This window comes from Cyclopterus lumpus, chromosome 8 (assembly GCF_009769545.1).
Source record: "Cyclopterus lumpus isolate fCycLum1 chromosome 8, fCycLum1.pri, whole genome shotgun sequence".
Lineage (NCBI taxonomy): Eukaryota > Metazoa > Chordata > Actinopteri > Perciformes > Cyclopteridae > Cyclopterus > Cyclopterus lumpus.
In genome coordinates this window covers 3196940-3210399 of record NC_046973.1, presented here as the reverse complement: position 1 = coordinate 3210399, position 13460 = coordinate 3196940, and the positions used below count along the sequence as shown (strand labels likewise).

Sequence of the window (13460 nt, the reverse complement as noted above, 5' to 3'; positions counted from 1 at the left end):
AAAGGGATACAATTACCTCTTGTACAGTATTTGTCTGTTGAAATGCAACACAAATTAACACAAAAGTACACAAAATAACATGGAAACGACAAGCAACAGCGACTAATATTCCCTGTATTTTGCCCTCATCCCGAAAAAGACAATATTCCTAATAAACTATTTACATGGATAATGAAATAATGAATATTCCCTATTGCATGAAGCCGTGCATATTCTGATTAACGTAAAACGAACCCCATGCTCATCCCCGGCTGTGTTTGACGGGTCGATGCCCGAACGTGTCGCTTATTATGTCAAACTATGGAAAAGTGAAACGGCTTCTTTGTGTCAAACATATGTTTCCTATTAGTGAATGAGCCGTCGCCATCTTGGATTACTACCGTTGTCATGTTGTTGTTTTTTTGCGATCAATAAATGGAAGTTACCTTATTTGGGATAAGGAGGAGTGACAAAGTAATGCCGTATACGCCTCTGGTAGTGGCAGCAACCTGTCAATCCCCTTGTAGCCCCGCCCTAAAGCATACCCTGCTTTATGGTCTGTTTGACTCTAAATGACCATAATTTACTAAATGAACATCATGCTGTATTGAAGAAGACTTGAAACTAGAGATTGAGACCAAAAACTAATGTTTACAATGTTTACTGAGGGAATACATCAAGAGAAGTAGAGTCATTTATATAGACTTCTATACAACCAGAGGAGTCGCCCCCTGGTGGTCAGGAGAGAGAATGCAGCTTTAACACATGAAGCATAGACTTCTATACAACCAGAGGAGTCGCCCCCTGGTGGTCAGTAGAGAGAATGCAGCTTTAACACATGAAGCATAGACTTCTATACAACCAGAGGAGTCGCCCCTTGGTGGTCAGCAGAGAGAATGCAGCTTTAACACGTAAAGCATAGACTTCTATACAACCAGAGGAGTCGCCCCCTGGTGGTCAGGAGAGAGAATGCAGCTTTAACACATGAAGCATAGACTTCTATACAACCAGAGGAGTCGCCCCCTGGTGGTCAGTAGAGAGAATGCAGGTTCAAGGTGATTCCACATCGGCCACACTCTTCAGAACCGGACCCGTCTGTGTCAGCAAAGCAAGAGGAAGCTCCGGTCACAACACACAGAGTCCTCTGACTGTGCACTTCATTGTATTATAATTAGTGTGTGACAACCGGATTTTAAATAAGCCATTGTATCTAAATGCCATTCTTCCCGTCAACCAAAGGTATTGCGTCTCTATTGCACACATACACACATACACACACACACACACACACACACACACACACACACACACACACACACACACACACAAAAGAGGCCGGCACAGTGTCTTCTCTGACATGAAAGGAATGCGGGCACTGCCTCTCTCACCAGGATATTACGTCTGAAACGAAGCAGGAAACCAGGTTTCATCCCGTAAAGTCGCCTCTCTCAATCTTTTAAAACAAACCACTACTTTCACCCTCGCTGACAGTCACCTCTGACTCGTCAACGACAGTTAGTCGAGGAGAAAGACTGTATGTGTGTGTGTGTGTGTGTGTGTGTGTGTGTGTGTGTGTGTGTGTGCGTGACACACATTCAACGAGACATATTTGTGTCGAAACACTGCCGGAGTGAGACATGCACACGAATGCTAAACGTCTTTCAAAGAAAAAACATCAACGATATTTAAAAAGGTGTGAGAGGCAAAAAAACAGTCGAACCAGTTTGACTGACTGACTCACTGACTGACTGTTTGACTGACTCACTGACTGACGGCCACAACAACAATCGGCCCGCCGAATCACCCCACCGCCCTCGGCTCTTGTCAGATATTTGGTGCCAGTCGGAAAAACAATAACGTAAAAAAAAAGAAGATGAGCGACGGAGAGTGAAATATTTAAGGTGGGCCCCGTCGTCACCTCACTGCATCGTCTGATCGACAGGCCTCGGACACCATCCGGTTCACACGTTCGATACCCCTCCGGTGTGCAGCTCCACGGACTCCACAAACGGAGACGAGTCCGCATCGTTACGTTATCTTCTGTCGGTGCAACGAAGCTATTTGCCCGTCGGTTCGGGAACACATTCCAAAAGGGGGGTGGGCTCCATTGGCACTCGGGACCCCCTGAAAAGCCTTAATAGCAAAAATGTGGGTTAAAAAAAATTGGAATTGGGTCAAAATGTAGATCTATAAAAATATATTTATAATTTTTCGCTCAGCAATTGTCGATAAAATAAAATACTTTTAAAAGCATTCTAATGTCCAGCAACTGTGTATTCACAAATAGTGACGCAACAACCCTTTTGAATTTAATCGTATTTGAGTCATAATATGGGAACAAAGAGAACAAGTTAGTAGTTACTGTATATTGGGAGATAACGTTGTAATTCTCTATCCAGTGCCGGTATCTGGGTAACTATAGAACCAGCCAATGGACAGAAGTTTCCAAATTTGGAATAAGGAGGAGAGAGGAGCCGTTTATGTCCTGTCAATCACAGTAAGACCCGCCCTAAGGCATACCCTGCTTTACTAAATGAACACCATGCTGTGTTGAAGACTTGAAACTAGAGATTGAGACCATAAACTAATGTTTACAATGTTTACTGAGGGAATAAATCAAGAGAAGTAGAGTCATTTATATAGACTTCTATGGAGGTTGCCGCCTCAAACTAATACTAAAGAGGTCAAAGGTCAGCCACGATGCCCTGGGGATGTGACGTTTAAGACACTGTTCTTATTCATAAAAAAAAACTAAAAAAATATAAATGCTCTATTACGTCTAGTTCTTTTTTTTTAGATCCCATTAATCAAACCCTAATCTCTTCATCTTATTTGATTTTTTTTGTCATGACATGACAGGACAGGTAGAATGACTTCACTCAGCTCATGTTTTTTTAGGACATGACATGACAGGACAGGTAGAATGACGTCACTCAGCTCATGTTTTTTTAGGACATGACATGACAGGACAGGTAGTTGCTCAGTTCTGATCCCCAGATGGGTTTTTGTATAGCTGATGTCTCATCTGAATGGAAAACTGGCAACATAATGATTTAATAAGGTTTGTGAAAAAAAAAAGAAGAAGGGAGGGATCGCCTCATAAATCACTCAAACATCATGTATTACTGGAGGAAAGCCGCACGGGTCACGTGACAGAAAAAGGTGCGCATGTTTCTTGTGGGTGGATGTTTCGCCTGTCAGGGTCACACCTGTCGGGCGGTGCCTCCAGCGGGGTGTCAGTCTCTCACTCACTCTCACTCTCTCTCTCTCTCACACACACACACACACATTGGGAGGCTTTGAAAACAGGGGACGACAATGGCGGAGTGTTAATGCTTCATTACCGGTCAGAGGACTTCAAAGTAGGACCGCAGAAGGGGGGTTGAGGGGGGGCGACATGAAGTACACGTGCAACAAGTCCAGAGCTAAACCGTTCAGCCGTTTGAGCCACAGAAGAGCACTTTGTTTACGCTGCTTTCTCTGCCCAACGTCTGGAGACGTTTAGGAGAGGAGCTGTGTCTGTTAGTGGAGTTGTAAAGTTTAGTGTGTCTGTGTGTGTGTGCTTGTGTGTGTGTGCTTGTGTGTGTGTGTGTGTGTGTGTGTGTGTTTCTTTGGGAGCCCGAGTCATGGCGCTGTCCCAGGTCCAGTGCCTGGACGACAACCACGTGAACCCGCGGACGCACGAGTCCAAACCGGAGTTCCTGTACTGCGAAGACCAGCGGCTCGCGCTGGAGGCGTTCCTGCTGGACGGTCGCGAGGCGCTCGGGAAGTACCTGTGCGCTAGCGGCCTGCGCGGCTTCCTCTCGGACCCGGAGCTGGAGACGCTCGCCGAGGTGGTGGCGCCTTACGACCCGGGCTCGGAGCTCTTTTTCCCGGAGAACGCCGAGGACGACGACCTGCCGCTGTCGCTGCACTACTGGCCCGAGCTGTCGGACACGTCCGTCCCGCAGATGGACCTGAGCTGGCCGGGCAACATCTCTTACCGCGGGGTGACGCGCACCGCCGTGTACACGCAGCCGCCACTGGAGGGTCAGGTGCACATCAAAGAAGTTGTCAGGAAAATGATTGCGCAGGCGCAAAAGGTATGTTGGCCTGGAATAGGTTTTAATCATATATAGTCTGCAGCTTTTAACCATATTTTCCCCTTGAAATCAAATTACACTTCTGTAAGGTTATTTTAAAGCCATGATATATCCATATCCTCTAATTAAACATATAAAGTACAAGAGTAGGGTTTGGGGCCTTATTTTAAAATACTTCATGAGAAATTTGATCAATATTCATCCGTATTGTGGATACAGTGACTAAAGGAAAATAATAGAACAGCTGGAAAAGACACGATCTAGTCTCATGTCACGATATCGATATATAATATTGATATATTGCCCTACTTGTTTATGAGAATGTTCATGTCTGCTTAGCGCTCTCTGGTTTCTATTAGAACCTCTAGTCTATATTCACATATCGCACATCAGCGACTGTCTGGGCTGCTGCTCTGCAAGCCGTACGTCTGACCTGCTGTACCCATTCAAGAGATTACCGGCAGCCCTCAGTCAGTGTGAGGTCAGAGTACTACCCGATGAGCCAATGGAGATGATCAAGAGTAAAGTGCAACTTGATTAAGCTGCTTTATCAGCGGCTAAAAAGAAGCGTTACAGCTGCACATGTATTTGCATGATCATGTGCATGTGTGTGTGTGTGTGTGTGTGCTTTCTGACTCGTGGAGTTTATGTGAGGTGTTCTTTTTCTCAGCTGCTGTTCTCAGCTGCATAAATAATAGCATAACTACCCTTATTTATCACCTTCAGAATTTTCTTGTGCTAAGGAAAAGTCATCGGATCATATTTTACTCAAACCTGTGGAGCAACTTGAATAATATTTGTTTTGGCAGAAAAGAGTAAATACTGCATAATGTTCTAACGCCTGAGGTCTGTTCCGATGCATGCACAAATTATGCATGTTTGCATGACTATTTCCCGTGTGTGTGTGTGTGTGTGTGTGTCTCCAGGTAATAGCAGTGGTGATGGATGTGTTCACCGATGTCGACATCTTCAGGGATTTGTTGGACGCTGGTTTCAAGAGGAAGGTTTCCGTCTACATCCTGTTGGAACGCACAACTCTACCTCATTTCGAGTCCATGTGTCAGAGGGCCAACATGCACGCCGGGCACCTCAAGGTGAGCGTCAACGAGCGAGACATCGAAGAAGTCTAAATCCAATCCGATCGGAGTCCAATATGTGCTCAGTAAAAAGTTTAATTCGATTTTTTGCTCGATGAACCAGACGGAAAGTTCATTATACATTTTTTTTGAAGGAAGTAAATGTCCGGTGTCATAGAGAGTAAATGTTTCACTAATGGAGAGTGAATCTTTATAGCAGAGGGGGATTTCCACCTTTTGAGACTGAAATACGTCTGTAAGGCGCCCGTTGAGCAACAAGTTACATTTAGAGAGTAAAGACGAGCAGTTGTAGTCGGGAGGTTTCCGTTATGCATGAATAACTCACTCTCTCTCTTTCACACACACACACACACACACACACACACACACTTCAATAACGACCAACTGTCTCAGCTGGAACTGTATCATTGATTTAATTTTGTTTTGACTGGCCAATTTCCACGAAAAAAACACGCTTTGGTCATGTTGCTGCACGTAGAAAAGTACGTTACAGGGAACAAAGATCTCTATCCAGTTAATTTTCATTTTTGAGACCTAACTCTTTGGATGGAGCTGCCAAGTATATATAATTATAGGCCTTCAGTGGTTAGCGGCTAACAGCGGTGGTCGGTAGGAGTCTGCGTTGTTCCTCCTTTCTCCATTTTAGATATTCCAACATGCGGCAGAAGGCCGGATGCATTTTCCCACAAAGGCTCCCGATGCGCTCGGCTAATTCTGTTCAAAGTGAAGTGAAGCGAGGCGTGCGATGCTTTGGATCACTATATGGCAGCCAGAAGTGAGACATCGAAGATGCAGAACGCTGGGTTTCGGGAGACCTCAAGAGAACACACAAAGGATTTATTGACAGTCGCGCACGTACATACCCTGCAGAAATACAGATGTATTTTGGGTCCAGGACGACGGTGACAGGAAACGTTCACCCCGTCTCGTGCTTATAAACCGCCGGACACACGCCGGCAGATGTGTTTTTAAAAACCTGTGATGGCTACGCATGATGACCGAAGGAGGTTGTTTCGGCTCCGCTGGATCTTTCTACCTGTCTTTCATTCTCATGGCAACGGCTTTAGTTTGTTTTAAAATGACTTCTTTATGAATATCTCAGATCACGTTTTATTTTGTGTCCCAAAATCCAAGTGCAATGTATAAGAAAAAAAACAACTCTGAGCCTCGAGCCCTGCATTTGAATGAGCTCCCGACCCCCTCCTCCCCCTTAAATGCGGGGCACACGGCGTACCGCTCGGGCCTGGTACGCCTGGGAAATATTGCAGGAATACATGCGGAGCGATTTGTTATTTTAACCCAAACCGACTCTGCCGGCGGCGCGTGTTGACGCTTCACCTGCACCCAACACAACGTGATGCACCCCTCTCTCGGTTATATACCGTGTCTCTGCTGGGATCTACCCTCTCTCGGTTGGTCTCTGACAGAATCCTTTCACCTCAGTGTGAACACAAAATATATTAAAATAAATAAACCTCCCAGTGTGAGCGAGATGGGGATTGGCAGGAAGGGGTCGAGGACAGATGTGACAGCTCGGAGGTGTCGGATTGGTCTTGCTCGTCAGCCGCCAGAGATGGTTCCTGAATATGAGCAATGCAACGGGGGACCCTGCCAGATAGGACGAGGAATGTGCTGAGCGACGGAGTTAAGGGTGGGGACCAAAGGAGGGAGAGGGAACAAGAGTGAGACGGGGCCACGCCCGAGCCACGCCAGGAATCTTCTGCTGCATCAACACAACCAGTTGTGTAATGTTCTTTGGGCTGCGTGCCAGTTCAGGACCTCAAGGCCCTACCACAAATAGTCTAAACCCACAACCACCAAAGTAGTAGGCATGTCGAGGAAAAGTCAATCAGCACAAGAGCTGAAAACATCCTCAGGCAAAATTAGGAAGAAACAAAAGAAAGGAAGTGAGTCACAGTGAGAGAAATGATTTAACTCGAGCTTCCCCGTCATGTCTGACCTTTTGTCTGGAACGTCGCAGTCCTTCGTGTGACTCCATTGACTGTACCGCCCGTCTGTTATCAGGAATGTTAGTTTAGTGTCAGCACTCGTGGAGTTTATTGCGGCTATTCGGTTCACACCTGTCGGGTGTTTACATGTGCACACTGCGACTGAATAAATTCAATAAAAGCATTCACGCCGACGTTGTCTAAAACAGCAACCTCATCTGTCTGGACTGAGTGGCATTCAAGGAGTGCCCAGAAAAACATTTAAAATAGACAAGAGGACCGAGAACTGCGCCCTGCGGGACGCCAGATTTTAATCTGAGGGAAAGGCAGTCGTTTTTTTCTTTTGTTTACAGTATACATACCTTGCCTTTCACACAGAGATGAGCAAAGCACACCGAGTCCCAACAAATACCAGCAAAGTGGGTCAAGGTAAAGGTTTGGTCCACGCCATCCAATGCAGCTCAATCAAGTAAAGGCAAGACGGAGATGAAATCATGGCAATTAACCGTGTCGTAAGATTTAATCGCTGTATTTACATTAGTGTAACCTAATTATTTGCTTTAATTAAGGCGCAGTAAGTAGACCGAGACTGCTCCTAATGTTTGTCTTTAGTTAAAAGTACTGTACGTCATGTAAACACTACAGTTGAATAGATAGATAGATAGATAGATAGATAGATAGATAGATAGATAGATAGATAGATAGATAGATAGATGCTTTACTGATGTCATTGTGAGCCACTTTAATCACATTACAGTAGTTACAGTAGAGGATGGTGCCGGTGACAGCATACCTGCTCTTTTTATTTTATTTACATATAAACTGTCCGTCAATCAGCCTATGAATATTCAAAAAGGGAGATAAAGGCGCATTGTTCACTGTACGCTCGACACTCGACGACGTGACTACTTCTTGCGATTGTAATTTCCGGTTCATTTTCCTCTTAAGTTCTAATAACAAATGTGTGTGTGTGTGTGTGTGTGTGTGTGTGTGTGTGTGTGTGTGTGTGTGTGTGTGTGTGTGTGACAGAACCTCCGTGTCCGCTGCACAGATGGAGAAGACTTCTACAGCCGATCCTGCACAAAGGTCAGAGGTCGAATGGGACACAGGTTCATGTTCATCGATGGAGACAAAGCTGTGTCTGGATCATACAGGTCAGTGCACACGTACGTGTGTGTGTGAGTGTGTGTGTGCGTGTGTGTGTGAAATGCACTGTTTTACAGGTTGTAACTATGTGTAATAATACACCAGTGTACAGTCTACTGCACATGTACAGAGTACGGGAGGTGTTTATTTAGTAATGTCTTGCTGTGCTTTAAAGGAGTCTAACGTTTTGCCGCATGTTCCGCAGCTTCACTTGGATGTCATCGCGGCTGGACAAAAATCTCATCACCGTGGTTACGGGCCAGGCGGTGGAGGCCTTCGACAGGCTGTTCTGCGTCCTCTACGCGACCTCCAGCTCGGTTGACCTCCGGCAGGTCACCACGGAGCCTGAACCCAAACTGGAGCCCCTCCCAGAGCCGGTTCCGGCGGCCGCTCCTTCTGCCGCTATGGCTAGGAAACTGTACAGCCCCAAATACGCCCTGCTCGCTTTAAGCAGCCCCAACCCCGTCCCTGCCGACCCCAAAGAGATCCAGAGTCCACAGACCTCCAAGAACCCGGAAACCAAGCATGGGAGGCGGAAGACGGCGGGCAAAGAACCTATCCAGGAGGATCCTCCCCTCCACCCCGGACTCACCGATCTAGAGAAAGTGTGTATGATGTCGTACCTGCCCACCTGGCCGGAACCCGACCCCGCAAGCGACGTAATCGGGTTCATTAACATTCGCGATAACAGAAAACAGAATCAGGTCCATCAGAGATCCGAGATGTTCGAAACCAGCCAAGCGATCCGGTTTAGCAGTCCGTTCAGCATGCCGAAGGAAACCCTGCCGGAGGTCGCCACGCTCAGACAGGTCACCGCCAAACCGGGCAACGCAGAGCCTGTGAAGACCAGCGAAGCAGAGCCACCTGCATCTGGACCGCCGTGTGACTCTGACACGACGGTAACGGCCGCGCACCTGCGTCCTCCAGATGCGCGCTCGCAAGCTGTTCACGCGCGGCCGCGAGACTCCTGCGAAATGACCCCGAGCGCTCGCTCTCCCACCGCCAACGACACGACCTCTTCTTCTACTCCTGTCAGCTCGTTTTCGGAAAACGGTCCCGTCTCCGCCGCTACGAGCAGGACCGTCGGTGCCTCTTCTCCTTCGTCCTCTTCTTCCATTCCCCCGCTCACCTCTTCTTCGACAACACCCAATCCTCCCCTCACATCCTCCTCCTCAGCATGCCCGTCCTCAACCCCTCCCCCCCCCGTCCCTAAACCTCGTACAGTCCAGCTGGTTATGAAAGGCGCCGTCGCCGGCGAGGGCCAGAAGCTGCCGGAGTTCAGCGTCATCGGGAAGCTCGAGACGAGCGCGGGGTTCCGCGAAGAGCGCGCTCTAGCGGCCGCGGCACAGGCTTCGGCAGAAAGAAGTGCGCCCGAGACCGCCGGACACAAAGCCGAGTCAGATGTTGTGATTGCCGAGGCGCCAAAGGCGGCGAGCGTGAACATTCGAGAAATAATCCCGACAGATGTCGAGCGCGAGACTTCGATGTCGACAGACTGCAAATCGACGTCGCGGACGGAGGGCGTGGTCGCGCTCCAGGCGAAGACGAAGGCCTCAGAAAGAGAATCGACTGGCTGCGAGTTTTCAGCGAAGGCAAATGAAACAAGGGAGAGCGTGTCAGAATGCAAAGCACACCTCGCGAGAGCACACGCACCTCAGACGGTGTCATACAGCGAGTTGACTGCAAAGGACGTGTGTGCGTTAGAGATAACGAAAGCTCCGTGTTTCACACCAAGTCTTGCCTTCCAGGAACAAATCCCGAAAGCGCAGGCGAGCACGCACACGCCTGAAAGACCCCGGCGCTTGCACCTCTACGACACACACGTGCCCGACTTCCGGACGCCGACGCCGGACGGATTTCTCCCGCCCACACCGGACTCGCGGACGCCCACGCCCGATTTCCGAACGCCGACATCCGACGGGTACATATCGCCCAAAACGGACTCGGAGGAGTATTATGAGTGCAACGACTCCCTTTTACACGAGACGGTTTTTGACCAAGCATATTTTCGCAACCCCGGGGCGACGGAGGCCCACGTTAGCTTCACGCACGGCAATACTCCCAACGCCGCGAGCACCACCTGTGCGGCTACTTTAGGCGTAGCAGACAGCAGTGCCTTTGAGAGTGAAACGGAGAGTTGGTCCGGGTGTAGCGCCTCCTCTTTGTCTTCTTTAAAAGGGACAGCGGCCCATGAAAATGTAGTAAAGGAGGGAAAAGAGGATGAAAGGGGGAGCGTGGACGAGGGAGATTACCAGGAAACGGAGAGGAGAGCAGACCATCTTCAACGGGGCGAAGATTCAACGTGGACAGAAGGGGAGGTCAAAGCCCCGAAGAGAAAGAGGGCGCTGAACCAATCGGGAGCGGAGAAGCCGGTCGACACGGGAGCGGCTCCTGGAGAATCGACCAATGAGAGAACGGCGCCAACGCGGTTGTCCACAGGTGACCTCAAATTAAGGAAGTCTTCTTCTGAGAGAAAGACACCAGACAAGGAGAAGGCGGAGGAGAGGGAGGCACTAGGACCCAGCGGAGACACTGACGGGCAGAAGGTATAAACAGTGAATAATGAGACGTCTTCACGACTATATCTCAGAAAATATATATATAGATATTATTATTATAGGAGTATTATTATTTTTATTATTATGGTATTAATAGAATTTTTTCTTGTTGGCAGTGAAAATTGAGATGTGTATGAAGCTTTACTCGCCCGACTATTTGTGGTTTATTCGCGTCATTCACAATAAATAATCACTATTTCTACTTTCTACTTGTTGTGGACATCCCACAAACGTCGGAACATCAAACGCCCTCGTGTTTGGGTTCATAACATTGATATCATATATTTATATTTATACATAACATCACCTGTAGGCTCACACAGCTCGACTGTTTTGCAACAGGTCATTTAATTTTGTTCAAGCATTAGCTCGCGTGTGTGTGTGTGTGTGTGTGTGTGTGTGTGTGTGTGTGTGTGTGTGTGTGTGTGTGTGTGTGTGTGTGTGTGTGTGTGTGTGTGTGTGTGTGTGTGTGTGTCTGTCGAGTATGGACCAGCGGAGCGTCACTAAGACGAAACACCCGACACTTGTTCATTATTGAACAAGGAGACTGCGCCCGAATTAAAGTCACACACTTCTGACTGAAGCGCTGCTCGTGTTCACGCCGATGCAACATTCATGAATCGCTGAAAGATTGATGGTTCAACTTTTATTGCCGTCGTCTAACCGGCTGACGGTTGAGTCTCGGCTTCCTCTCCGAATCGTCCTTTCAAGTCGGAGGTGTGTTGCAGGCGTGTTTTCACTCGGTTCCGTCATGTAATATTAACAATAAGACAGAGCTCACATTAGCACCCGCAGTACTTGTCTTTTCCGTTTGCAACAAAAGGTTTGATGACACGCGGCGCTGAAAGTTTGACATGCAACAACGTGAAAACGAGTGCGATAATACACCCTGGTGAAATGTGTCCTCTCTTTCCCCAGCTTTTGCACACGCAACACAAAGCTCCACGAGGACAGCGGCGAGACGGCGAAGCGGCGTCCCCTCCCCGACCGTCCGGACCCCCTCAGCCCCTCTCGATCACCCAGGCGGAGAGCAAGGCGCTCCACACCGGTTTCCCGAGCGCGGACGGCCGCTCGTCTCCTCGCGAAGTCGCCCACGGCCAGCGGGGCCACGTCTCTCGACAGCCTCCGGCGGCGCAGGGCAGAACGACAGGCGGACCGCCTAGTCAAACCCCTTTCCCGAAAGCCGAGGCCTCCCGGAGCCCGACGGCATCGCCGAAGGAAGGCCACCAGCAGGAGGGGGAAGGAAAGACCCCGTTTAGCGTCACTTTCAGCCGGCTGTACAGCCTGAAGAACCTGAGGGACAAGGTGAGCAAGCTGCCGGCACAGAGCAAAGGAGGCAGCGCCGGCTCTCCTGCACGCGGGCGCAAGAGCACGAGCTAGTCTGCCGCCGTCGTCCCGGCAACCCCGCGCGTCCAGCCAAAACACGAGGCGAGTTTGTATCAAGATTTAAGAAAAGGACTGGGGAACTTATTATCGCCGGCAGTTGTAGTGAACGTCTGACCTTTGACCTTCGACCCCTGTGACTTGTGGTACCTGCCTGCTTCCCGAGGACGCACGGTGTCGCTCACTACTGGACCGGACTGTGTCTCAACTTTTTAGACTTTTTAGAACTCTGATGCTTTTCAGCCCGAACAATGGAGTTGTTTATACAATTTTTTTTCCACATGAAAAAACGTTGAAATTGTTTTACAAACGATTTTCCTTTTACATAAAACTGCACATGAGTCGAGCTGCCTCGACCTTCGATCACCTCGACGTTGACCGTGGATCCAGAAAAGACAAAAGCAGCCGCTTCCTGGTTCTACCTCCACACAGACTTTTAATGAAATATCTTCACCAATATGTCATGAAATATGTCGGATCTTCTTTGCCTCCAGTAGTTCGGTATCTCAGGACGGGTAAAAAATGTTTTTAAAAAAGGCTACGATCACACGTTTGATTCAAGCAGAACATGAAACGTGTGCACGTGATGTATTTAGTGCGACAGTGAAAAAGCTAAATGTTCAAACGACGGACCTCATGACGGCGTCTGTTGATGCTGAGTGTGTTGTAACGAGCCTCTGCTGCGTCTTGTTTTCTTTGGCCTTCTATCGTGCTTATTCTGTAATCTTCCGTCGCCTGCTGTACATCAGAAGACTAAAGGGTGCTCGGTAATTGATATCTTATTTTTGTTTACACCCAAATCCCCACTTACAAGTCAGCGTAGATGTCCTGCAGATTATAACAACGCCGTACAAGACGATGAGTTTATTTGTCATGCAGATAAACTCATCGATGGTGTCAATGAAATGGTGAAGTGAACATAATTCATGCGTTAAGACAGGAAACAAGCTGCAGTCTGACATCTGGATTCGGGACACGGGGTGCACTTGTTTGTTGGGTGGAGGGAGGGGAGGGGGCGGGGGTTGGGTTCAGATGACATTTGGTTGTCTCCCGGAATTTAATTATTTCATAAAATATAGATCATGAATCATGGCTGGCTGCCCCTTTTAGAGCGGCGAAAGGCTGCTCTGCATGAGACGTACCGGACGACGGATGTATCTCTTTCTTCGAGCTTCACTTCACATCACTTGTCAACAACAACAACAGCAACAAAAAAGTCAAAGTGGCGAGCGGAGGTCCGGTCGTCCCACGACGCCTCCGCGGTTC

The 13460-nt window shown here is 48.4% G+C and overlaps 1 protein-coding gene across 1 annotated transcript; it reads left to right on the top strand.

The window, feature by feature from the left end:
• Positions 1 to 1561: 1561 nt before the first annotated feature.
• On the top strand, positions 1562 to 12791 carry LOC117735247 (flocculation protein FLO11-like). Its single transcript, XM_034539763.1, has 5 exons — positions 1562 to 4061; positions 4988 to 5155; positions 8137 to 8261; positions 8459 to 10799; positions 11730 to 12791. The coding sequence occupies exons 1-5, from the start codon at positions 3606 to 3608 to the stop codon at positions 12189 to 12191; spliced, it is 3552 nt and encodes a 1183-aa protein (XP_034395654.1). The 5' UTR covers positions 1562 to 3605; the 3' UTR covers positions 12192 to 12791.
• Positions 12792 to 13460: the final 669 nt, after the last annotated feature.